This window comes from Mastigoproctus giganteus, chromosome 8, assembly GCF_048544385.1.
Source record: "Mastigoproctus giganteus isolate SK-2022 chromosome 8, ASM4854438v1, whole genome shotgun sequence".
Taxonomy (NCBI): Eukaryota; Metazoa; Arthropoda; class Arachnida; order Uropygi; family Thelyphonidae; genus Mastigoproctus; species Mastigoproctus giganteus.
Window position 1 is genome coordinate 52,647,276 of NC_143582.1, and position 27,577 is coordinate 52,674,852.

The 27,577-nt window shown below is 36.6% G+C and overlaps 1 protein-coding gene across 1 annotated transcript in view; it reads right to left on the reverse strand.

Annotated features, from left to right (window-relative positions):
- Window positions 1–4,040: 4,040 nt before the first annotated feature.
- LOC150081532 (midasin) overlaps window positions 4,041–27,577 on the reverse strand; it is a 1,449,634-nt gene continuing 1,426,097 nt past the window's right edge. The window contains exons 91-92 of the mRNA XM_090380238.1: window positions 18,034–18,078; window positions 4,041–4,169 (exon numbers count right to left, since the gene is read on the reverse strand). Coding sequence (XP_090236364.1) covers window positions 4,041–4,169; window positions 18,034–18,078 — 174 coding nt within the window. The remainder of the gene's footprint in view (window positions 4,170–18,033; window positions 18,079–27,577) is intronic.

A 27,577-nucleotide genomic window follows, 5' to 3' on the forward strand; every position in this document is an offset into this window, starting at 1 on the left:
TTTGTAGTTTTCATGAATAGAGTAATCTTCCCATAGTTTGGGAATTGCCAGTGTATAGGAGTGATGCCAAGACGTGGGGAAGGAATGTTCAAGGAAGATGCGATTGAAAAAGCTTGGCAATGAAGAGACTGATTTATTATTTAAGTGTTGGAGCATTATGTAATATATTCCATCTGGGCCTGCAGCACTGTTTTTTGAGGTAGATACGACTTCATGAAGTTGAAGCAGTGTAAGTGGTTGATTGTAGGGTAGAGAAGATGTAGGTCTGAAGCTCAGATGGGATTTTTCTTCTGGAATGATGGATCATACGCTGACGAGGCAGACAACTGTGAGAATACAGTCCCTAAGGCATTTGCAATCTCTGCAGGAGTAGAAAGCTCCTGCCCATTACAGTTCAAAAACGGGGAGGATAATGTAGGAAATTTGCCATTTAACTGTTTTATTTTTTTCATATTATTCTTGTATTAGTATTTTTATTAATTGAGCTTGCAAATTGAAACTAAGAATCTCTTTTAGCTTTTTTCCTAATTTGATGGGCCTTGGCTCTAAGTGTCTTGTAGTTTATGAGATTGATGGTGGTTGGATGTTTACGAAACAAATTCCACACTCGGTTTTTCTTTCTTTGCACTTTGTTCCACGAATAATTAATGATTCTATGGACTGCGATTGTGGAATCACAATAGATGCAGCTGCCAGTATTTGTTTTGTAATGTGATCAGTAACTGTGTCAATAGGAAAGGTTTCAATAATCTGATTATCAAAGGACACATGTGAAGTGTACTTTGTCCAATCTGCTTTAGAAAATTTCCATTTTGTATGGTTTTCTGATATTAAGGAATGTAATGTTTGAATTTTACATATTAAGGGGAAGTGATCACTGTTGAGTGGACCTTCAAGGGCCATCCACTCAATACTAGGAAAGAGAGATGGATGTAGGTTGGCGAGCCAGTATTCAGTATAGTTAGGTTGTCTGTCAATGAGCATATTAATGAGTTGTCCTTTTCCATCTGCATTGGGAGAACCCCACAATGGATGGTGTCCATTGAAGTTGCCCAATAAACAGATAGAGGGTGGCACCTGCAGAATAAAATCTTCAAGTTCATGAATGTTATAGGGTTGACTGGGTGGTAGGTAGATAGAGACAAGTGTCACAGTAATACCAATCACTATATGCGTCACAACAGCTTCGATGGAGGTTTGTAATGGAATATGCCTGCAGGGCACTTATGAATCTAGAAGTATGACTACCCCTCCATGAGCATTACTTGTGTCAGATCTGTCTTTCCTAAAAAGAGTATAATTTACCCGAGAGAGATACATGCAGTGTTAAGTATGTCTCTTGTAGGATGCCTACAAGATGATAATGACCGATTAGCTTGTGGATATCATCAATGTTACTACGAATTCCTTTACAGTTCCATTGTATGATATGATGCATTATTTGGTTTTTTTACATGAGGATGATTCTGAATTTATTTCCAGGTGACCTGTTTATGGTGACCAAGCTTCACTTTCTCTTTTCTTGGAAACATTGGGCATCTAGTGCCCAATGTTTCCAAGAAAAGAAACATTGGGCATCCATGTTTACTAATGTAGTATTGTTTATCTTCTTATTTGGAGCTGAATCAGTTTTCAATTTTGTATTATCTGATCTGTGGTGTAGTTGGAACTGTGACTGGGGTGTTGTTGGCTCTGTCTACTACCTTTTTGCTCCTTAGGAGTTGGTTTCATCGGTCACAGTATAGATTGGGCCCAATCTGCAATCGATATGGTTGGGGGTACTGAGACTTCAGTTTGTGTTGCTGTTGATTGGTATTTTAACGCTGCTGCATGTGTTCTTGGGTGCATTGAGGACAATTTGCTTTTTTGCCTCTTGGTAAGTAACACTTCACTCTACCCTATACCTCTGGATTTTATTCCTTGTTTTCCAGAGATCACATGATCTGGAGTAGGCTGGATGCGTGTCTTTGTAATTCGGACAGTGCGATGTTTCAGCATCACATGCTCATTGCGAATGTTCTTTTGACCCACAGCTTGGACAGACTGCTGGATCTTCTCGACAAGCAATTTGCAAGTGGCCAAATTTTTGGTACTTGTAGCATCTTATAGGATTCAGAATACAAGGTCATACTTGGCAGTTGAGATAGCTGGCTTTGACACTAGATGGTAAGATAGGTGTTCCGAATGTCAATATGATGTTGCGGGTGGGAATAAGATCTCCATCTTTTCTAATCATGATGTGTTTGGCTTGAATCACTTTTGATGTTTCAGTTCCTGGACCAGTTCAGCTTTTGTTACATTCATCAGATCCCACTCTGCAATTACTCCCTTGGAGGTATTTAATGTTGCATGTGGGGTGACTTGTATGGTTAGTCCTCCAAATGTTGTTAGATTCATCAGTCTCAGAATGTTTACGACTCACCATTTCGACAAATGGGTCTCCAGATCTGAGTCTTCTCGATATTTTGGAAGAGCACGCCACATTTTCTAAGCATTTTTGTATGAGAAATGATGATAAAGTACTCGTAGATTTGTTTGAGAGAGAATGGATAAGGAATGATGGGCATTGCTGTTATTCTGGGTCTTTACGCAGTCTTTTTGACTTTGTTGTGTCATGATCAGCATTGCTGACAGTACTAGATGAGTGCCTAGGCAGTTCGATCTGAGGATAATCGCTGTATTCCATTGTTAGCTCCTTTTTGCCCTGGGGGTTAACTTTCCCTCCCAGGTTTCCAGCCCCGCCACGGGGAGGCAGGAGCAGTGCAACAAGGCCAAGCAGTTAGTGAATAAAGAAATATGTGATAAATAAGAAAGGTGGATTTCCTTTCTCTGTTCTTACTTGTAATTTTCCAAGAGTAGAATTAGGTTATAAATGAACTGCTGATAGAGAATGATATAACTTAAAATGAAATTTTCTCTCTCTGAAGAATTGCTATATAATTTGCACTTTGAATGCTTTACCTCGAATTCGCTTGGCACCCGGGGCCCAGGCAGGTGGTGGTAGTGGTGGTTGCTTAATATGGGGCATATTTTGCTGGAGAGAACTAGGGCCCTTGGTGGTGGATATGGGGCAACGTTTCACTGGTGAGGTCTACTCTAAGAGACCCATGCACCTTGCCATATTGTATTTTTTTTCCCAGATAGAAAATTTCCAAGATAATACAGTGTCATTAGGACCATGCACAAGTGGTTTGAGGAATACAGAGAAGATATTAACTATCTTGATTGTCCTCCAAATTTACTTGACCTCAATCCAATTGAACACCTGTGCAATGTTTTGGAGTGGGAAGTGAGTGGACATGCAACTGTCATCTATTCTGACTCTAAGCCTTACAGGCAGCATGCTGCAGAATCCTATGGACATCTTCAGACATCTAGTGGAGCCAATGTGTACAGCAGCTGTTATCTGTGTGAATAGTGGCCTAACATGGTGGGTGGTCATAATTCAGTGATCACAGTGTCTATGTAACTACTGTGTTTATGAATATGTTTCAATGAGAAATCTCTACTAGAAGTTGGAGTACAAGTGCCTAAATATTGGTGTGTGAAAAATAGGGCATGTAATTAAGAATTTAAAATATGTACATAAAAAATATTATTTGTGACCACTAAAGGGTTAAGTCAAATCCTTTTAGCATTCTTTTAAATGCTAATAACTCTTTCCTCTGCATAATACTGGAATAATTTCATTTAGCAAAAGAGTTCCACTTCCCTTTTTGAAAATTCCATTCAGGCATCAGGATTGATCTTATAATGTGAATTTGAACTTCAGTTACACAAAGAACTGAAGAGTTCTAAATATTAAAAAATTATTTCATACTTTTAATTTGTTAAAAACTCTGTAGAATATTAATTTTGTAGAGAATCTTGTAATAAACTGTTGTGATGAAGAAAGGTTTCTGTCTGAGTAAAAGAAGATTGAGAAATTTCTGGCATGTATTTATATAATTTTTATTATTAAAACTGTAACAAATGATGAAGATGGAAATGTGTTTTTAAATATATTAAAATATATAACTCATTTTATTGAATTACAGAAATTATCTTGTCACTAATTCAATCCACTGTCTCAGTGCTTCTCCAAGGACTAGAGGCATAGAGTTAATATCCTTTAAAATAATGTAAAAGGGGAATGGGAACTTCTCCATATATGATTCAATCTTGATGGCCTGAAAGAATTAAAGTATTATCAGAATCCTAATAAACTGAGTGAAAAGTAGAAAAATAATATTTGAAAGTAGATTCAACAGTAATTCCTTAAATAATAAAGCATTTACACTAAACTTAGACAGAAAAGTGATTGATAACAGCAGTAAATCATTATGTACTTGAAACTACTCTTTTTCCAGGTCAATGATGAAATCTCTGCTTACCACAAAGCAGCATTAGTGTAAATGTGAGTGGCAACAGTAAGAACCTCCCCTTTCACAGAACAAGTAAATTGGAACAAATATTGTATGTTTTACAATATTAATTCAATTAGCCGCCGTAGCATAAGTACACGTGCCTTGAGTGACCGGGTTCAAGCCTGTGACTACTGAATACGGTGCTGTTTCTTGTATTCCGTCTATCTTGTGAACTCCTCTGACTGTTTGGTCGTCCCGGAGTATAAACAGAAAATTTATTTATTTATTTTTATTATCAATCATTATGTTGTCCCCCTAGAAAAACAGTGTGAATTTGACCCTGTAAGTAGGGTATGGCAAAGTTGCCTTAAATTGCAGACACTTTGCCTTCATAACAATTTGTCCTGGTACTGCTACCTAGGTGAAGTGACATCATGCAACTTTGTTTATTAGTGGCTGAACTGTTCACAGTGGCGAAATTGAACTGGACCTGGTGTGAAAGTCTGCAGTGATTTCAAATTAATGGGCAGATTAACCTTTTAGAGATGATATTACATCACCAAAATGTTCATCTGCTATTTATCTATTGTTTCATCATTTTAAATAAATGGCAGATTAATCATTGATATTTGTTTGCAAAAAAAAAAAAATAAAATAAAACCCCAAGAGGAAATAGGATAGTTGTAATAATTTAATTTATTTAATGATAATTATTAATTCGTTCTGTCCCTGCAAATACAGAGTGGTATGTTTATATTCCATACTCCATGAATTTGAAGGGGGGAAAAATGTTAACTCTACTGAATTTATTAAAACATGCCCATTTAGATGGCTGTATTTGTTTCAGTGATTACACGTCTGCAAATTAAAAAAAAAAAAAAAGGATTGCTGCACTGATACTGAAATCCCTATTTTTGTATCAGTTAGGGAAACATGTTTTCCCTTGTTTTGTAAATTTTATTTAATATAAATAAATGTAGTACACATACAATTTTTGGCTAGCTAAGTTTTTTTTTTTTTTTGTTCTAGAGACAGGATAGTTAATCTTAATGTAATATTAACTTGTCAGGCTCCATTTAATTTACCTTAAATATAAATAAGACCTTGATCCCTTTAGCTCTCAGCATGCATTAGCCTTCCTGACAGACCTGTTATAAGCTCCTCACGGGTACCCTGAACCCTTAACTTTTATTTAAAACAATTTATGAAATTTTACATATAATTTATCATTAATAACAGGATAATTAAGGTTTAACATACCATGACTTATGTTATCAAAATATTTTAGATAATATAAGTCATAATAACCCTGTACCCACTGATGGGACCAACAATTTTCTGGAAAAAATCTGTGGAAAAACAAGAAATTAAACTCCAAGATCATCTTATGTCCTCATTTTTTCCAAAATACATTCATTCCCTAAGAGATTGTGAACATTTCTAAAGCTACCCTTAGGGTATTGTTTCAATTATGGTCATTTAATATTAGCGAATAATGTAAGGAAGCATGCTTATACAGTATGAAACCAAAAATAAATCTATCTACATTATCTCTCCATTTCGCGCCTCCGCAGCCATGTGGACAGGAGCGGCAGTGCGTAGCACATGCTTCTTGATTAGACCAGGGTTCGAGCCTGTGACCATCAAATACGGAGGATGCGGGAAGGTCAGGGAATGACCACCACATATCCCAGGAGCAATATGGCCTTAGTTGCTAATGCTCCTAAAAAACCAAATAACAACAACTCTCCATTTTCTCTAATAATTTGTCTAATCTTTCCTTAAATTTATTCAAGCTACCCATTTCCATAACTCCAGATGGAAGATGGTTTCAATAATTAATTACTCTCTGGCTGGAAGAAATTATATGCAGTACCTTACATATATTAAAAATATATATTGACACTTCTCAGTTCATCTGTCCAATTTTTCTAGGTCTTGCAGCCGTATTATTCTTGGTTCCTGTCATTAAACACCCTGGCAAACTAGACTAGCCTGATATTTTTTCATCAATACTGAAAACAGTAACGGGTTCAGCAAAACACTAATGGACTCCGCTCAGGGGCATAGCTACCATATAGCAAAAGTAGGCAAAACCTAGGGTCCTACTTCACCAGGGTCCATAAACAGATGCAAGTAGGGGCCACCCCTACTATGCTAGGGCCTAGAGACATACAACATGTAATGAAAATATTTTTCTCAGAGAGATCCTCAACAATGTTATACATCTAGAATAATGAAGGAATTCTTCTCATATCTTATCGCCAAAACATAAAAAAACCAGGTGGCAGCAGTCTTTATTTTGCTTTTACAAATGCAACTTTGTATAGTGTTTGGAATTCCCCAACTTGACAGGAGAGATAGGCCCACTGTATACGAACATTTAGCCATATTCGGTGGTCAAAAGTTGTTAGTTGATTAATTTCGATTTAAGTTTGTCCAAGTCATTATCAAAGCAGCAATTGACATACAAAAATGTGTTTGTTTATTATCGCTATTTGTATTTAAAATATAAAGTTTACAATTAAATTAATAAAAATTTTAGTTAAAAATGGATGAAAAGAAAAAGGGATAGAGTGGAGCCCAAAAAAAAAAAACCCAGACAATGCAGAAAGCAAAAGAACAAGCAGTCAATAAATTAGATAATTTCTTTACAAAACACAGTAATGAATTATGTCCACAGGAAAGTAAAGAAAAGACCAGTATTGAATTGGAAAATGCAGAAAGGAATGCTGCTGGTGTAAATATATCTGCAGATCATTTAAATCAAGCAGGGTCATCAAATGAAAACAATTCAACAATAATAGATGTGCCTTCGTCAGAAATTAGTGTTGAACGCACTACACTGTTTATTCCTTTCAGTGATCTTGGAGAATATGTGGACATCAAAGTTTCTGATGAAACAAAAAGAAACATGAGTTTATCACCTCAGAGACCTAAAGGATCATTTCCAAGGTATATCCTTATCAACAAAATAGAAGTTTTAGTGACATATACTACTATTCTACTTCAACGTATGGTCCAGTTCCTAGTTTGTGGCTGTGCTACTCCGGACTACGAGATTGGAAAAATCTATCCTTTCGGATAAAAACTTGGTGTTTCTCAACATCATATCAAGGCACGTGTGCTTTATGTGAAATATGGCAAAGAACGCAACGATTGATAAAGATCTTGAGGAACAAATAAGATACAGATTTTTTACAGAACAAGTAAGAACATTTTGGAAAATGGTACTAGAATGGTTATTTCGGATAATGCTTATGTTGGCTAAAAATTGTTTAGCATTTCGCGGTCATCGGGAAGAATTTTTGGAAGATTACCTGGCAATTTTTTTATCACGAGTCCGTTTACTTTCCTACTATGATGACGCAATGAAACAAATTATTAATAAGCCATCTTGTTCAGCAACTTATTTAAGCCCCACTATCCAGAGTTAATAGACTTAATTAATTCAGCACCATTCTACTCAAGATCTCACAAAAAAAGACCAATTAAGTGTTATTGTGTGACATGTTCATATAATTTGCGACAAAAATGAAAAATCCAAAGATTTTGAAATTTGTGAAACATTTTTAGGATTCTATGACATGAATGATCATTTGAAGAAATGGTGATGGATAATATAATGAAAATATTACACAAACTAAATATTCCCATTGAAAAATGTTATGGTCAGGGATATGATAGGGCTAATGCCACGAGTGGGGATTATAATGGCGTGCAGTCATGCATTAAAAGGATCCAATCAAATGCAGAGTACATTCACTGTGCAAGTCACAATTTAAATTTAGATATTAATGATAGTGTCAATTGTTGCAATAACATTTCATCAATTTTCGACATTCTTCAAATTTTATATAATTTTTTTTTGGAAATTCACTGGTGTGCAAAACTTAAGGACCAACCCTATTTCTAAAGGTTACACCACAAAATCTTTACTCAAGGTTCTCTTTACTGACGAGAGTAGATTCAGTCTCAGCAGCGATTCTGGAAGTCATTTAATCTGGAAAGAGGTTGGCACATGGTATCACCCCGCAAACATTACTGAAAGAAATTGATATGGTGGTCGAGGTGTTCTTGTCTGGGAAGGCATTATCTTGGATGGACGTACGCAACTTCAGATACTGGAAGGTGGTACTTCAACTGGTGAACACTACTGTACTAAGGTAATCCTTCCCCATGTGCATCTGTTCCGAGGTGCCATTAGCCCCGAGTTCATGTTTATGGATGATAACGGCACACTCCATCGCACTGCAGCTGTTGATATGCTTTTGGAAAGTGAAGACATTTTTCGCATGGATTGTTGGCCTGCCTGTTCCACGATCTAAATCCCATCGAACACATATGGGATTCTCTGGGGAGATGCCTAGCGGGACGTCCATACCCACCAGAAAATGTTCACCAGCTGAAGATGGTGTTGACAGAGGAAGACGATGTTACCGCAAGAACTTATCAACAACATTGTTCTAAGTATGGACAGGCAGTGCAAAGCCTGCATCGACATTGGGGGGTGGCCATATCTCCTACTGAGGACCACCTCTTCCCTTTGTCCATCTTTGGCAGTGATGCATCTGTATCATGGCAGCCAGTGCAACGTTGCCATTTTTGAATAAAGTCTCTCTGTACCGTTTTGTTTCTGTTGTTGTGTTCGTGTTGTTTCCTTCTTAATTTCTGTACCTCATGAGGTTCCTTTGGTATGCTTTTTCCATATCCAAGCCACTCCTATAAGAAGTTCAGGTGAAAACCTGACTGGTTCTTAAATTTTGCATACCAGTGTAGTATAAAAAGATGGGATCTTCTTTCTAAATTTACTGGGCAATCTGAAATTACATTAAACAAAACTCAACCCTACTCGCTGGTCTGCTAGATTACAGTATATAACAGCTGTGAAAGTTTTTGTTTTGCAGATATTATAAAAGCTTTGACAGAAATGAATCTTAAATCAACTAAAAAAGCAGACCTAGACAAAGCGTGTAGAAAAATTTATGAAATTTGATTTTATTTTCATTTGTATATTTTTTAATAACGTGATGTGCGAAATTAATTATGCTTCAAAAACTCTACGGAAGCATGACATAGACTTCTATGTATGTACTTCTGTATTGGATGAAGTAAGTAAAATTTTACAAAACATTCGAAATTCATACGAACAAATTAAATACGAATCTGAGCAAATTGCCGAGGAGTTCGGGGTAGATCCCAAATTTGAAGACAAATGACAACATAGAACAAAAAGACAGTACAATGAATTAGCTTCAGACTTTTTGTTTGATAATAGAGATCAGTGTTTTTTTTACTGTTTTAGACAAAATTATAAATTGTTTCAGAAGTATGAAGTAAAAAATTATTTTGCATACTAGAACCAAAAAAACAATAATATGTCAAATGCTGATATATTAAGTAAGTATGAAAATCTCAAAGTATTCATCTGTACTCTCTCTCTCTCTCACCAACTGCCGATTCAATATTGTAATTTAATCACACTTATTAAACAAGATTTATCAGCAGACATGTCTATCAGACAATTTTTTTATTTGACTTTTCAGAAATATTTACTTTATTTATGTTATTTTTTTACCCTGCCAGCTTTCTCTGCCGAAATAAGATCATTTAGTAAATTAAGAATAATAAAAGATTATTAAAAAATGCTATTGGTCAAAGTAGACTGTGCAATGTTGGATATATTGAGCATAAATATGCCTGTAAAATGGGTTTTGTTAATGATTTCGCAAATGCAAAAGCGCTTAACGTAACATTTTATCCTTTTTCGTAAATTTATTAGTTATAGTATAATTTTTTATGTTTGTCTAATTGTATTTAATAAGTAGTATCATAATGTAATATTAATTTTCATGTTTTTGATGTTTGTCAAATTATAATGAAATTGTAAATAAAATACATTTATGTTATTAAAATGATTCAAGGTTTTTTTATATTATACCTAATTAAAATTTATTGTAATAAAAATAATAGGCCCAAAAAACTTAGATATGTGCCACTGACTCCACTAATAACATTAGATTAAGAACAGCAGTGCCCCTTAATAACTACTCTAGTCCTCTTCTTTAAATAGACTTGTCATTCTTTCTATTATTTTTAGCAAAAATTTTACCCAAGGACATATGATGCATATATGAATGCTTCAAAACCTGGTTCACTTTGGTGGCATGTATTAATTTGAAGCTACTTTGTCTTCTTTTCCCATTTTTTTTTTTCCTAGATACTATAAATGTCCACTCTTGTATAGCATTAATAAAATTCTGCTGTCTTCTATCACTATAGTTAGGTCAGTTGTTGATATTAGAATGACAGTTTAGTGTTTGTTGGAACCATTGTTGGCTTTCTGTGACTGCTATAGCTCCATGTATCCTCTAGCTGTCTGATGTGCACTTTTCCTGCTATATAAGCTTGCTTTCTTGCATCATATGACTCTGCTAATGCTAACTTGTACAGTGAGATCAACAAAAAAGCGACTGTACGAGGAAAGATTCAGATTATGTGAGCCTATAGAACGTGGCAACCAGGCATCTTACTATGGACCTGATTGAGGTTTATAAGGCTCTGAGATGGGTTAGTAAATAGAGTGTTATAAAGAATTCCAGAACAACGGGCCATAAATTTATATCAGAAGGATAGAGGTTTAGACTTGATTGTAGGAAGTTTTTTTTTTTTAGCAAGCAAGTTGCTGATTACTGCAACAGTTGCCTTCCACAGGTAGTTGAGGCTGACAGTTTGAAGAGGAACCCTTGAAATGATACCCTACTTCTCTTACCTCAGATTGGCTACTTAGCCTTGACTGATGAAGCTTTTAGAAGTTTTTCTGGTTATGGCATGATTTGAACCCAGATCTCTCCAAATAAGTGGCAGACCATACCCTCAACGAGTGCTCAATCTCCCCTGTTAATACCTTTGCTACATCAGTTTTTAGGCCTACCATAACAACAGCAGCATTATCAAAGGTAAGTGCTTGACAATTTTCTTTTAGAAACTGTTGAGCACCTTCAGTTCACCACGATTACTGCCATCTGCGATAGTCAAAAATAGCACATTCATGAAAGCCATCACTACCTCTTCTCTCCTCTGCCAAATTTCACTATTGGGAAACATTTCTGAATATTGCATCTTTATGATTAGCCCAGTAGAAGGTGATTGTGTTCTATGATAGATGCTAATAAGCATTCAGTAAGTATGGTACTATCAACTTCACTTCAGAATGCTATATTTATTTTTGTATTTCTTTCTGTGCATCACATTGTTCTCATGTTTCTTTATTTGCAAATGTCTGATTACATCACTTTCATAGGAAAGTGATGTAATCACTACTACTTGAAGCCAAAAAATTGTCTACATACAGTACACAAAGCAAATGTGTTATCTTTTCTAGATTCTAGGATGCAAAAAAATCTTGGATATATGTGTTCTTAAACATTACATTATATTTCTTTGGCATCTTACTGAAGGACATTGTTAAATAAAACTTAGCTTTACATCACATATATGAATAAAAAGAAAAGAAATCAGTTGAGCATTATGGTATATATAACACTCGACATATTTCATGAAACATAAGCTAGCAGCCCTGATGGTCAATTTGTTAACCACAGATGGACAATGAAATTTCATGCATAAATTCATAAAATAAAAAAAAAATTCTGAAGCTATGGTTGTACAGTTTTTTTTTTTTTTTTTTTGGTGAAAAATAGTCGAGAAAAAATGTTAGAGCTATATTAATGGAATGGTAAAAAAAAAAATGGGGTTCCATCCAGAGAGCTGGTATCTATTATATAAGAAGGTAATATGTATTGTGTTCAATTACAAAAGTGATGTCACATCCACTTTTTGTAAATGCACCACTTTTTTTTTTTTTAAGAAATTGCTAATGGGAACTTTATCAATGTCTCTGTGAATGGGCAGAGATGTGCAGATATAATCAGAAATTTTATTGTTCCCAACTTGAAATCTTTCAACAGGACAGAGCACGTCATTCATTATTAAACCTTTCAGGAATACACCTACACTTTGAAAGTCACTTCAGACAGTGTGTTCATTAATGTATGAATTTTACAGGGTACAAAATGGAATATAAAATATTCTTTTAGTGGCATGGTGCACAGATATATCAAGAACTGGAAATTCGTGAAATACCGAGCACTTAAACCTGTGTGGAGAGTAATCCACCTTTAATTTCTTAAAAGAATTATAGATTATTCTCAGATATTTCATGGTACTTCCTATACCACTTTTCTAGTGACTGTGAAGACAGCAGAACTGGTAAATTATAGCAACTTGATTTATATAAAGTTAATTTGATTATGCATTTATTATTTGCTAAGGTTTAGTCTTGAATTACTTAACAAATAGCTATTAGCAAACATCAGCTAAAGGTTAAAGTTTAAAAGTTTTAAATAATTTTATATCAGTTAATAAGATTAATAATTAAAATTGGATTAATTAACATTAAGTAAATGGATAACTATGAATACTTAAAATTCTTGTAATGCTGTCCTTATGACACCATCACATCACATACCAAGACAGTAGTTTACAATTTTATATTTATATGTTCTGTACTACTGTACTCTCAAACTAAGAATGTTTTGAATAAAACTCTGGTTAAGATCTCCTGAACCAATCATAGGTTAGTTTGCAGGTGAGAGTATTTAGAATGAGAATAGGGATTTGAATGTTGCAGGATTAGATATCTGTTTGGTGGCTAATTGTTGTGAATGGGGTTCTTTTTTTGAGATATACTTATTATGATTCTTATTTTTGTTTTTTATCTGCTTTAATACACTTGAAAATATGTATGTGGTTATGCTGACAACGCAGGACTTTTTGTGTAGTCTTCTTTTTCTGTACCTGTCAGTGGTTAGGACTGAGGTGTTATTATTAGCCATATGATGCAAGGAAGCTTGAGGCTTATGCTTCACCAAAAAAAATTCCCGAGTTACCCCGAGAGAGAGAGAAGTAGAAAGGAATCACCAAGAAAGAGAAGAATGATTATATCCAGCTCAAGACCCTGGGTGTGCCAAGCCTATACTCACCAGATGTGAGCCCCCTGGGGGTTCCTGAAATCCCATTATCGGTGATCCTTGTACTAGGCAGCAAAAGCTGGATTCTATTTTTTTTTTTATCCGGCAGTGGGCTATGTCATAATTATGTCCTTTAATTCTTTTGAATACTCTTCTACTGGTTTGTTCAATATATGATTTTTGGCAGTGTTTCTTGGAAAGTCTTGTCAGGGGTGGGTTACTATATTTTTAATGGTGTTATTTCTAGTAAATCTGATGTATAATCCATATTTTTTTGGCTCTGATTTTAATCTATTTGCTAATTTGGGAGACAGAGGGGTGGTAATGTACACTGAAAGGACAGAATTCATGGGATACTTGGTTCCTAGGCCACACAATGCTGTCATCCCTCTCGCTAGTGAAAGAACCCACTGCTTGGCAGGTATATAGATACACTGCATTCACGTAGACGGTAATTCGATGTCAGTATGGATAAACGTTGTGAGTTAACCAATTTTGAAGGAGGGATGGCAGTGGGGCTATCACGGAAGTGGTACAGAAATTGGACTATCCCTGTTCGACAGTATCAAGAATGTATTGGGAATACGCCATTTCTGAAATAACATCTCATCGTGGACACTGTGGGTGGAGAAAGGCGGTGAATGAACGTGGCAGTTAACATCTGTTTTGCGTTGTTTCAACCAACCAGAGAGTGACAGTGGCACAGATCACCACCGACGTTCCAGAAACATCAACACCAAGATCATCAGGTGATCATTAGCCGCAATAGGATATGGGAGCCACCAGAGTGCCATTGCTAACACCATGACACAGGACTCTATGCCTCAACTGGGTGAAAGAACATTGGCACTGGACCTTGGATGATTGGAGACGAGTCTCCTGGTCCGATGAGTCTTGTTTCCAGTTATTTTGAGCGGATGGGAGGGTGTGCATCTGGCAGAAACTGCATGAAGCTATGCACCCATCACGTCAACAAGGAACTGTTCAGGCAGGTGGATGGTTGGTAATGGTCTGTGGTGTATTCAACTGGCACACATTGGGACCGCTGGAATGTCTAGATGCATCCCCAAATGGTCCAGGTTAAGTGTCCATCCTTGCGGACCATATGCATCTCTTAATGGCATCGTACATCCACAGGGCAATGCGCCTCCCCATAGAGCCGTGGTTGATGAACATGATTTAAAGAGCATTCTGCAGATTTTACGCCATGGAATGGCCTCCCCGTTCACCAGACACGAATAGTGTGGTGCATCTCTGGGATGCTGTGGAAAGGTCCGTTTGAGTTTTGGATCCTCCACCCAGGAATATGATGGAATTATAGACATTGGTGTAGCAAGCATGAATGGAAATGCCTCGCCATGTGACTGCCTTTATCCGGGTAAAAAGTGGGGCTACCCATTACTACGTAGGTATCCCACGATTTCTGTCTACTCAGTGTACTCTTTTTTTGTTTCTTTGTTAGATGCCTATGTGTTCAGATATTTTTCTTTTGTTGGTTTAATTGTTTGAGTTTTTGTGGGTATCTGTTGCTAAATATTTGGATATTTAGCAACAGATTTGGAGATTACATAAATCTGTAAGCTCTAAGAAAGAAACTTTTAAGAATGCCTATTTGTGTGTTCATGGGGTGAATAATTAAACTATAATAACTGTTTTGATTTTTCTGTATATTTCTATTAAGGGAGCATTATTATGCTTCTTTAACAAAAGATCTAGGAATGTTATGCTATCGTTTTCCTCAATTTTTGTTTTAAATTTTATATGTGGATGTACAGTTTTAGTTAGGTGTGAAAGTTGTTTAATTCCTATGTGGCCAAATAGTTAGAATGTTGTCAAGATATCTACCCGAGTATATGGGTTTTAGAGGGGAAATTGTCTAAGGCTGTCTTCAGTGGTATAGCCAGGATTTTTTGTCAGCAGGTACATTCACAAAAAAAGGAACCAATTGCCTAATGCTAAAAAGCACCACAATGGCAGATTTTGGCATGGGAGGGTAAATATGTCTGCAAATGTGCTCATTATTTCACCAGTTTTCAGTTACAAAATGGAACATTTGATAAACTAGCTTATTTTGAATAGTTTTTAATGGTCATGACATTGGGCACTTATTAATGAAGGACAGAATTGCTGCTCTGGTCATTTCAGAGCCCTGGAATTGTCTTTAAATTTTTCCAGTACTTGCCTCTCATTTGTGTTTCTACTAATTGTAGATGGTAACACAAAAGCAGCTTTGAAAATAACAGATGAGATTTCATTTGTTGACCTTGATTATTTGATTTGGGCTTACAAAAGCCAAGATTGAAGAATTTTTCTGGAATTCATAAAATCAAATCAAGTAATACATAATAAATAGATAAAAAAAAGTAACAAAGGGTTTCATTTAACATATTCCCCACCTCAGTGCATATATGCATAGAACAGCACTAGGAATGTGGTGAAATGTGTTCAAAATGCACCCAAACTGTGTGTCGTAATTGTAAAGGTATGAAATTAACAACTATTCAGTATTGGTACACTGACTAAACACCATGCAGTAATGCTTGAGGTTTGTTTAGAGACTGCACACAGTTTATGCTTGTGCTGTTCAGAGGCATATTCAGGGGTGGGCAGAGGGGGCATAGCCCCCCTTAACCATGTGTACAAGTGTTCCCAGGTCTATCTAAAAAAAACACTCAAAAACCTGGTAATCATGCCCCCCCCCCACTTACAATATCACCTGGATATGATAATGGTGCTATTGTTAGTTTGTGTATATGAATAAACATTTTTATAAAATTTTAATTTGTTCTCATCTGCAGCTCAGCAATAAAGTAAGTGTTCACTTTTAGCAATGAATTTCAAACTTTTATGTATGAATTTTTGGAATGCTGGGGGATGTTGAAATGCTAATTCAACATTCCACAATGACAATTATGGCGCACTGAACAAGTTCTCTGACATTTAGGTGACAGTAAGTGTTGAAGCTTTTTCTTTGTTAAAATTTTTAAGAATAAGTTAATATTTTAAAGCATTTATGCACAAAATTTCATGAAATAATTCAAACTCATGCCTGCCTGCCTTGGAAACTCACTTGTTTGTGTTCAGAGAATATTTTGGTGGAGCTTTTGAAAAAAAAGTCATCACCTTAAAGTCCAGATTTCACACTTTCTGATTACTGGTTGTGGATTATCTAAAAGGGTATGTCATAGACATCACTCTATAGATATACACAACTAAATGTAATCCAAATAGACATAATGACATTTTGATCAGTATTTATAACTGTGTAAATTGAGCCCCCCACACAACTAAAAAAAACTTAGTTATTGCATGTAGATTAATATGTTTACATCAAAACATTTGTGCATATTGCTTTAAGCTAATTTATGACCACCCCTATAGCTTAATCCTTAAATACATGTACAGGTAGCCCTCTATATATGTTGGGGTTAGGTTCCTGGGGGGGACAGGCACAAATGGAACCCTTTATATAATGGAGTTAATCGGAAATCACAGGGTTAGGTTCCGGGCACCATAAATTTTACCTACCACTTTGCATCGATTGTTTTATTTTATTAGCATTCTTCATAGTTGTAGTAATAGTCGATGGAGGCATATTCATAGCCCTACACACACATTAGGGCGGCTTTCATCAGATTCTATCCTCCGAATATTGCACTAGGATTCAATTAATTACTTTTACCAGATATGGCGTGTCTTTATTCTATTAAATTAAAAACTTTATAACATGATTTATTAATAGGACAATTAATAAAAAATGCTAGCGTAATAAATTCCCAACACGTGTAAATAGCATAAACAACAACCAACTGAATGTTCCACCACATGGACCTTTACAACCCACATCCACGAGTGTTTACTTTGAGGGGGGGAATCTTTCTTGTCTCTGATATGAATGTGCTAATTGCTGATTGGCTCAGATTGTCCTAAATCACATGAACAGTGCACGATAAGTAACACAGTATGATGACGATAAATTTTGTCTGACAATTTTAAACTTTCAATTTATAAAAAAATTACAAAAAAAAAAAAAATTGCAAAAATAAATGAATAAAAATGGCGTTGTGGTTAGTGATCGGCACTATTACAAATTGGACCAGCGCAAAACAAGGGCTACCTGTATTATTGACAGATGGAACATAATAATACAGTACACAGAGTATTTGTATCTTCTTGTTCTTATTAATTTTTTATTATGATTTGCCATTCAACTAAACATGTCCAATTCTGAATGGTTATGGAGCTATTGCTGCTGAGGTTTGAATGGCAAATCGTAATAAAAAATTAATAAGAACAAGAAGATACAGACCTAGTAAACTTCTTATTCACATTAAGTATGTCTGCTTTTCTTATTTATTTTTAGCCATTCAAAACTCAAATCAGCCATATCTCCATATGGCTTGATCAGAATTGGAATTCGCTCAATTCAGAATTGGAACTTTTCTATTGAAACTATGCTTTGCTGTTTGCCAGATCTGTTGGGTACTTTGTCTCTCCTTCCTACTTGTAGCATTATTGTCTTATTTTGGACCATAGAATACATTCCGAATTTGTTGCACATACTTTTGAAACACTCTGTATAATTTATATAAAATAAAATATACAAGAAATCTTTTGCTATTAGCTTAAAATCAAGCTAAAAATATTTTACTTACTCCAGATTCACTGAAATGAGGCATTCGAATGTCTAAGATGGAATCCTATAAAGATAAGAAAGATGTTATTTTAAACAAATATGATTTAGAGAGGTATAGAGGAGTATGATGGTGTTTTTATTTAGATTTAAAAAAAAATGCATAGCATATACAAAAAATTTCTTGGACTGACTCTTTTTATCAATATATTTTTGTACTTCGTAAGTATAATTACAAGTAGTGACTGTTTTGTACTTGCCCATATTCTAAGTAGGATTTGCTTCCTCTATATGATGTACTTACTCCACAGCACTACAGTCCTTGTAGAACCTAGGCTTCCCCAATCATTTTATTCCAGTTGTCTCTTTCCCTGGCCGTTGTTCTCCATCATCTTACCCTAAGCTGTTGTAGGTCGTTCTCTTGTCATCCGCTCACCTCCTTCTCAGTCTTCCTTTCATTCTTCTTCCTCCTGGTTGCCATTCCATTGCTTTCCTTCATTTGTATCACATGGCCTGCCCATCCAAGTCTTGAGTTCTTTATCACTCCTACTATATCCTGTTCTCCATAAAATTCCTTCAACTCTTGGTTTGTCCTTATTTTCCACTCTTCCCAGACTTTTTCTGGGCTAAAGATTTTCCTTAATATCTTCCTTTTTCATAAATTTAAAGATTTTTCATCCTTCTTATTAAGCACCCATGTTTCACTAGCATAAGTCACGACAGGTCGCACCACTGTTTTGCATAACACTAATTTCGTTCTTCTAGAGAGCAGCCTTGGTCAAAAGTGTTTCTGGAGGGAAAAATAGCATCTATTACCAGCATTAAGACGAGCCTGAATTTCTGGGGTGTTACTACTATCATGTTGAATCATAAAGCCCAGTTATTTGAAGGATTCTGTTCTATTGAAACTATGCTTTGCTGTTTGCCAGATCTGTTGGGTACTTTGTCTCTCCTTCCTACTTGTAATCATAAACTACATTTTATTTTCATTTACCTTCAACCCAACCCTTTCTGCTTCTTTCTCAAACTCTTCAAAAGCTGTCCTCAGAATGTGTGGGTTTCTAGCAGTCATCACTACATCATCTGCATAGGCTAAGTGCTGGTACAGTCTGTTATACATGATCCCATTGGAGGTGGCCGATACTTTCCTCATAACCCTCTCCTCACTTCAAAGGACTCTGAGAGATTCCCCTGCACCTTAACCTTGCACTTGCTTCTTTCCAGCATGGTCTTAGTCAGCCTTACAAGTTTTTCGGTATGCCCAGGCTTCACATCATTTTCAACAGCTCCACTTTATCCACACTATCATATGCTGTGCTGAAATCAATAAACAGATGGTGCATATCTATATTATATTCATATCACTTCTCCAAGATCTGTCTGAAGGTGGAAATATGATCAACAGTTGACATCCCTGTATGGAACCCACTTTGTTATTCACCAACTATTCCTTCTGCTAAGCTTGATATTCTTCTACTCAGATTGATGGATAAAATCTTATATGTTGCACTAAGCAGAAATTTTCACAAATTGGTTTATCTCCCTTCTTGTGGATTGGGATGATTACCACTGTCTTCCAGTCATTTGCAATTCTTCTCTTTGCCATATGTCCGATATAATTTTTGGATCAGTTTCTTGCTGCTTGCTTTGTTATTTTTAAATAACAAAGCATCTTTTCCTGATTAGACAGTAAGGGAACCCCCTTGGTAAAGGATGCTCATCCTGTCCCAGAGGGGTGGGGGAAGGGGATGAGGAAAGAGACTCAACTGCCCTAGGTGGTGTAAGAACATAGGGAAGGGGATTCCTATGGTTAAGCGTGCCTAGGCAGCTGTCCCACACTGACCTGGGGTTACCATACTGGCCAGTGTCAACATCTCACACTAAGGCTCCCACAGCCATCTATCTGTCTGTCCAGTGAAGAGGCTAAAACAGAACATGAAATTAATTACATTCATTCACTCATTATTCATAGTTTTTTCCCCCCATTTCTATTTTATACTTTTAGAATGTCTGCTGATCCCAGTTAAAATCCTGAAAATGACACTTAATGATTTGATTAAGAATCTGAATCTTTCAAAGCAACAGGCTCAGCTGTTAGGGTCTAGGTTGCAACAGTGGAATTTGCCGACAAAAGCCACGAGGATATCTGTGTTTAGAAACTGAAATGAAAAGTTTGCAGGTTATTATCAAATGGAAGGTTCTCTTTGTGTCTACCAAAATGTAAACAGACTGATGGATGAACTAGGGTTTGAACACAATCCTGAAGAATAGAAATCATTCATCGATTCTTCTAAACTCAGTTTAAAAGCAGTTTTGCTAAGCAATGGTAATATCAAACCGTTGGTCTCAGTGGCTATGAAAGAAACCTATGATAGCATGTCATTGCTATTAAATGCCTTAAACTATAAGAAATATTGTTGGAAAATCTGTGGTAATCATCTTTGTTACTTGGACATGGTGGTGGTTGTTTGTAGTTTTGTGGTGCAAAAGCTGCTTCGGCTATATTGCTATTGTTGTTATTGTTATTTGGTTTTTAGGAGCATTAGCAACTAAGGCCATATTGCTCCAGGAATATGCGGTGGTCATTCCCTTGACCTTTCCGCATCCTCCGTATTTGGTGGTGACGGGCTCGAACCCCGGTCTAATCAAGAAGCGTGTGCTACGCACTGCTGCTCCTTCCCACCTGGCTACGGAGGCGCCGGCTATATTGCACCTGTTCAAGTTTTGTTATTTTCAGTTATATTAACACTAATGTTGGAATATTAGATGCAATTGGTAAGGTTTATTAGACTGAGGTATGTAAAGAGTTCTTTTACTTCTCAGTTTTCTCCCATAACGAGTTCAATGCTTAATGGTTCATTTGCATGCAATCTGGTAAAATGAACATTCTAAGATGATGTGCTTCACTGTTAGTGTGGTTAGACACTGAGGGCATTGTGGAGGATCATCTTTCATTAGGAGATAAGAGTGTGTATGTCCAATGCGAAGCTAGGTGAGGATAACCTCTTCGTGTCCGTTTGCCCGAAGACTTGATTTCCAGGATTTCGGCTGCTGTTTGATTTAGTATAGTTTGTTGTTTTCTTGAGATTTCCAGGTCTGTGTCCATATATTTTTAGAGGCTTTTCAAATTACATTTTTGAAGTCATTGTGTGGAATTTTATGCAGGTGAGAATTTTCATTTGATGGATGTTTGGCAGCTTGATCAGCACGTTCATTGGCCAGTATTCCAAGTGAATCTGACTTTTTGGTTTTTAGTCTTAAGAAGTGATAAGCAGAAAAGAATTTTTCTTAGATATGGATGAGATGGTTGATTTTGTAGCTATAAAGCATATATTGCACTTAATGAGTCTGTAAAAATTATGCTTTTTAGGAGGGAAGTTTTGGCAATGTGATTTAGCGTGAGACTTATTGCAAACAGTTCAGCACTATAGATACTACACTGTATTGGAAATGACTGAGAAATTATGCTATTTGGTGGGACCACAGCAGCACCATGTGTTTTGGAGCCATCAGTGTACAGATGTGAGTAATCAGAGAATTGCATTATATAAGAGGAATGCAGCTGTTTCACATATTGATTTCAGATGTTATTTTGTTTCTATTTTATGAAGTCCATGTCACAGTCAGTCGAAATGATTTCCCATGGGGGAAGATATGTGGGGATATTGTTAACATTAAGTAACCTTAATGATCTTTGATATCGTTAAGGTTACTCAGAATCCCACAACAATTCCACTGAAGAAGCGCAGTTTCTATCTGTGTTTAGAAATATCTTTCTAAACATAGATATTGATTCAGATGATTTATAATGTGCTGCCTGTTTCAGCTGATCTATTTTGACTTTTTCTTTTCTAAGGTAATCTGGTCTACCACCACTGTCCATATCATGAGTTGCGTAAAGTTCCAGAACTGGTTCATCTTGCTGCTTTTCATCAATTTCCATAACATCAGTATTTTTTCAACAGATTTGGTAGGATTTGCATTACTTGGTGTTGTATCTTCAGCATCTGGTGAGATTATAATGGGTGTATTAAGTGCCTGGTCAACTTTTGTTTTTGCTTGTAAAAGGAGTTATGTGCCCAGTTGTTATTAAGATATTAGGTGGAACAGAGATGTCAGTCTGTGTTGCAGTTACTTTTGTTTTCTGCACTGCAGTTCAGTTGCAGTTAGCATTAGTAGAGGCATATGATGCAAGAAAGCGAGCTTATGCAGCATCAGCCAAAAAAAAAACCACTTCCATTTCACCCCTACATTCGTTTGAAATACCTGTCCTTAAATTTATTTAGGCTATCAACTTCCACAAGGGATGGAAGTCTGTTCCGCCAACCAACCTACCCGCTGGATAAAGGCAAATTTCCGCACATCTATCCTACATCTGTCTTTATGCCCTCTCAGGCGATTATTCTGAGCAAGAGGAAGAATCCATCGGCATTGAGCATGCTCAAACTATTCAAGGCTTTATACACCTCTATCAGATCACCTCGCCGGTGCCTAGTCTCCAGACACTGTAATTTGCAAAACTTAAGCCTTTCTTCGTAAGAGCAACCCTTTGTTCCATTCACTAATCTTGTTGCCCTTCTCTGTACTTGTTCCAGCAGTTCTACATCCTTCTTGAAATGAGGCCTCCAGACCTGTATACAGTACTCAAGGTGTGGCCTGACCATTGCCTTATACAAGGGAATAATCACCTCCTTATCCCTGCTAGAAAAATTCCTGTATATCATTGACAAGACACCATGAGCTACTCTTGCAGCCCGTCTGCACTGCTCAGAGAACTTCATATCTGCCTGCACAATTACCCCCAGGTCTTTTTCATTCTCTACCACTGTCAGTTGTTGCTGCTACGTATGATCTCACTGCTGGAAGTAATGGTATCTGACCTTATGTTCAGTTTTATATTTTTAGCTGAACTTGCTTCTCTCTCTTCCATATACTGCAATCTCTGGAATAGGCAGGGTGATCTCTTTTGTAGTTTGGACAGCGAGGAGATTCTGTATGGCATTCTTTATCATTATGGTCTTTTGAGCAACAAGTGGCACATTTAGTTTGTCCTCTGCATACTCTTTGGGAATGGCCATACTTTTGGGATTGGGGATGTATGGCTTTACCTGGCAGTTCAGGTATCCCGCTTTGACCGATGTTGGTAGAGTAGAGGAGTATTGAAAGTAAATATGATAGTGCGGGTTGGTATCAGGTTTCCATACTTTTTAATAAGGATCCTTTTGGCATGTATGACATTCTGGTTTTGTAACTCTTGTACAATTTCTTCTTCAGAGCTGTTTAAGAGCTCTCATTCCATGATAACCCCTTTTGATGTATTTAAAGTGGCATGTGGAGTGACCTTGATGGGAATCCCGCCAAAAGCTGTGGTTTTAAGAAGAAGCTCTGAATGTTGGTGATTTGTCGTTTCTATCAGTAGATCACCAGTACACGGTGCTTTTACTAAGTATTGTTGTTTCCTGTGTTTATGGGACAGTCGAGCAGTAGAACATCATTATATTTTGAAGGAATGGACCATCAGAAAAGAATATGTTCCCAGGAAACTCAACATCAAATTCACGCCTTTAGCGAAACCTGAAATGGTGCTTCTCCTGCCTTTGCATATTAAGTTGGGTCTCATGAAAAATGTTGTAAAAAGCTCTGGGCAAAAATAGTGAAGGTTTCAAGTACTTAAAAAGCCAGTTTCCAAAAATTAGTGATGCAAGGTTGAAGAAGGGTATATTCGTAGGCCCACAAATTAGACGGCTTTTAAAGGATGAAACCTTTGAAACAAAGCTTAATGTCACTAAATTAGCTGCATGAAAATCCTTAAGAGATGTTGTTAGTGGAGTTTTGGGAATAAAAAAGTACAGAACTATAAAGAGTTGATAGAAGAATTGTTGCATAACTATCAAAAGTTAAGATTCCAAATGTCACTGAAGATACACTTCCTACATTCGCACCTGGACTTCTTTTCCGGAAGACTTGGAATCAGTTTCCATAGTGAATGTTGTCAGTGATGAGCAGGGAGAAAGATTCCACCAAGATATCCACACTATGGAGCAGAGATATCAAGGACGATGGGATCCAGCAATGATGGGTGACTATTGCTGGTTTCTGATAAGGGAGGACCATTCTGTTCATAGGAGGAAAAAATCTGTAAGTAATACAATTTACTATTTTTGCCTCCACTTTTGTGGGTTAATTGCTTACTTAAATCCAAATAAGTGTTTATAAAGTTTAAATGTTATTTTTATCCAATTGGAATGTTTACTGGTCATCCTTTCTATTTCAAGCAATTAATATACAAGAAAAGTAGTTAAGTATATTCAGATAAGTAAAAATTCACAATTTTTGGAAAAAAGGAGCATGAAGCCATAACATCAAAATGTGACATGATACGAACTTTCTACTGTTATTTTCGTTTTCAGCACATGAGATTTAGTCAAAATCAGTTGATTTCGTTCATGTTATAAAAAAAAGTTTAAAATTGTTGGCTAGTGTTATTAGCCTGATCTGTTATTTCAATGCTGGAATGGGGATTGTAGTTGAAATGCTGCTCACAACCAGTAATGCTCAGAGATAGCTGAGCTTTCAAAATCAGCACGAATAGCCTCCTCATGTTCATTAATACGATCACCCAATCTGTGTTCAGTTGACTGACATAATGCACCCCACAACCTGGGCAAGTAATTTGATATACATTTGCAGTATGCAAAAGTGGAATAACTGGCTTAAACCTGGATAAAACTGAGTTGCAATTTCATGCCAAGGAGCTGCACACAATCAGTACGGTATCGGAGCAGCTGGGGATGTAGGCAGGGGCAACTAGATCGTTACACTGATTAACACAACAAAGAGACTTACTATTGACTGTTTAGAGTCTGTCCAGAACATGAGTGGAGTAACCACATTTAGATAAGTCAGTCCTGATTCTGACAAACTCGGCCTCCCTTTCTACAGGGAGGCCAAGCTTGTCAGAATCAGGCTGTGATCGTGCTTGATTTAAACATACTGCATAAATGCCCTGGGAATGTGTAGATTTAAAGTTAGTGTAATGACCCCTGCACATAGGTTTTTCTATAAACTAAAGTTACCAAATGAGAACCAGTATGACAGACCAAAATGTCCAAAAATGGAAGGGCACTATTCATCTCAGTTTCCATGGTGAATGTTGCATGAAGCCACCATAACAATTTCCTAATTTTCTTATCCATGGAAAAACTTTTGGAGCGAAGGAATGTGTGAAATGGGAAGTTTTTTATTTTTATTTTGGCTGATGCTGTATAAGCTTGCTTTCTTGCATCATATGCCTATGCTAATGTAATAAAAGTGACAAAGAATTAATATATTGGAGGAGCAGTTCCTCTGATCCCCAAGGTATAATAGCAAAAACATTGCTGCCATACCTCTGCCAGAGCCTTAACAGGAACAGGTAAATTTGCAAATATGTTCTCCTCTAGTACTTTCATGGTATAACTATGATGGCACTGACTCATAGCTATACCCTGAATCTGTTTATAAAGGGAATCGCCAAATGCGATGGTACAGCCACAAACAAATATTAAGAGCATGGCAAATCTCGTCAATGGAGAGCAAGGTCCTATTCCCAAACATGGAATCCCTGTCCAAAAGACACCTGGCTAAACCAATGGCCAACTGAATGGGGATGGATGCGAACAGGGCAACTATGACCCACTTCCCTCCAAAATACTAAAATCCCTGATAATCCTCAAAAAGAACTGACACTACTATTGATAGTATATTCCATATTGCCAACAAGTGGGATAACAAGCTAGCAACATGTTTGGAGAGTCGTACAGAGTGCCACAGCAGGCAACAATAGAGCATAACAGGATGGCCAATTTATATATTTTAGGTATGCCATAAAATCTTGGAAGTTGCCAACCCATCACACGAAGCCTCCACCGTGACAAATTGCTATTTTTCCTATCCATGAACCATGAGTAAACCAACTGGTTCACCTTTGACCCTAAACGTTTAAGTACAGTAATATAAGAGCCTTGAATGGGCATGTACACTATTTACCATACTTGTGATAGGGAGGGAGCTGAAAGACTATGATGCTGACTGTTAATTTTGTAATGTAAATGTAACTGGATTCTCAATGAAGAATAAGCATGAGGCTGTTTATCCAAACCTGGATTCAGCAACAAGACAGTACGATGACAGTATGCCAATTCTGTTACCTCCAAGGGATGGATTTGATTTTTTAGAAGACAAAATGGAAATAGATGAAAGTGCAAATAACCTCATTAGAGATCCAGCCCTTGCCAAAGACAAAGCTGAACTTCTGTCCTTGAGACTAAAGTAGAAACACTTGGTTAGGAGTATTTCAAAGTGTCTTACTATTGAAAAAGTTGGGATGTTCTTTACAATAAACAATCTGCTCTGCTACTGCCACGATATCAGTGGAGTTTTTAGAGAATTATCACAGGTACACACACACACATTACATCTGAATATTGCCTCTTTATCACAGCAAAATATGAAAAGCCATCCATCTGTATTGCCCACAACACAACACAGTTTGAAAAGTCATCCATCTCCATTTACACTCTGTTCACCTACAGGAGACACTATAACATGAAGACACTACTTGAAGCAATTCAATAAAGTGGTCATCAATGGAATAACTGCAGTGACCTTGATATGTTAATGGGCATGGAAGGAGGGGTGCAAAAAATACTGTTTTTCCTATGCCTATAGGACAGCTGTTCTACTGCATATAATTACATAAGACACGACTGGCCTCAAAGAAACACATACGTTCTATTAGTGGATCCAATGAAAATTTTCCTTTAAAACATTAAACTTGGCCTAATGAAGAGTTTTATGAAAGCAATAGGTAGGATGAATTTGAGAGGCTTTCACTACATAAGTGAGAAACTTTCAAAGGTCAGCCCTGCAAAAGTGAAAGATGGAAACTCTGTGGGACCTCAAATCAGAAAGCCAATACACGATAAAAGCTTTCAAAAATGCCTCAATTGTATAAGAACTAAAATAAAGTATGGCAAGCTTTCAGATGGCTTTCTGAAAACTTTTTCCACAGGTCTTCTGCACACAAAGATGGAATTCACAAATTGTCAATGCATATAAAGAATGGGATGTTGTATGTCACTGAAGCTTCATTTTGTGTATTCACGTTTAGATTTCTTGCAGTGTTCCTCAAGTTCACTGTGAAGTCCAGCAAACCATTCACAAAATTTAGATATTCTTCATGGACCACCACAATAAACTGGCAGGGATGATCAAAAAAGCTCTTTAGTGTCCAAGGATTTTCACCATGATAGTTCACCACGAATAAGGTTCAATTTTCTATCACTATTTTCATCTCCCCTTACATTATTGTTACATGATGCTTTGCTGCCTTAAATTCTGGCACTTTTTGTTCATTGCTGAAGAAGTCAAGTCTGTTCTTGTGAGTATCCTTTTCCAAAAAATCCATCCCACTGACAGTGGAAGAAGCATAATGCTTTTTCTGCTTTCTATAACTATAAAGAAGTCATGGAGAAATCATGTTAAACTGAAGAACCACTTATGTTAGTCAAAAAACAGCTCTACTT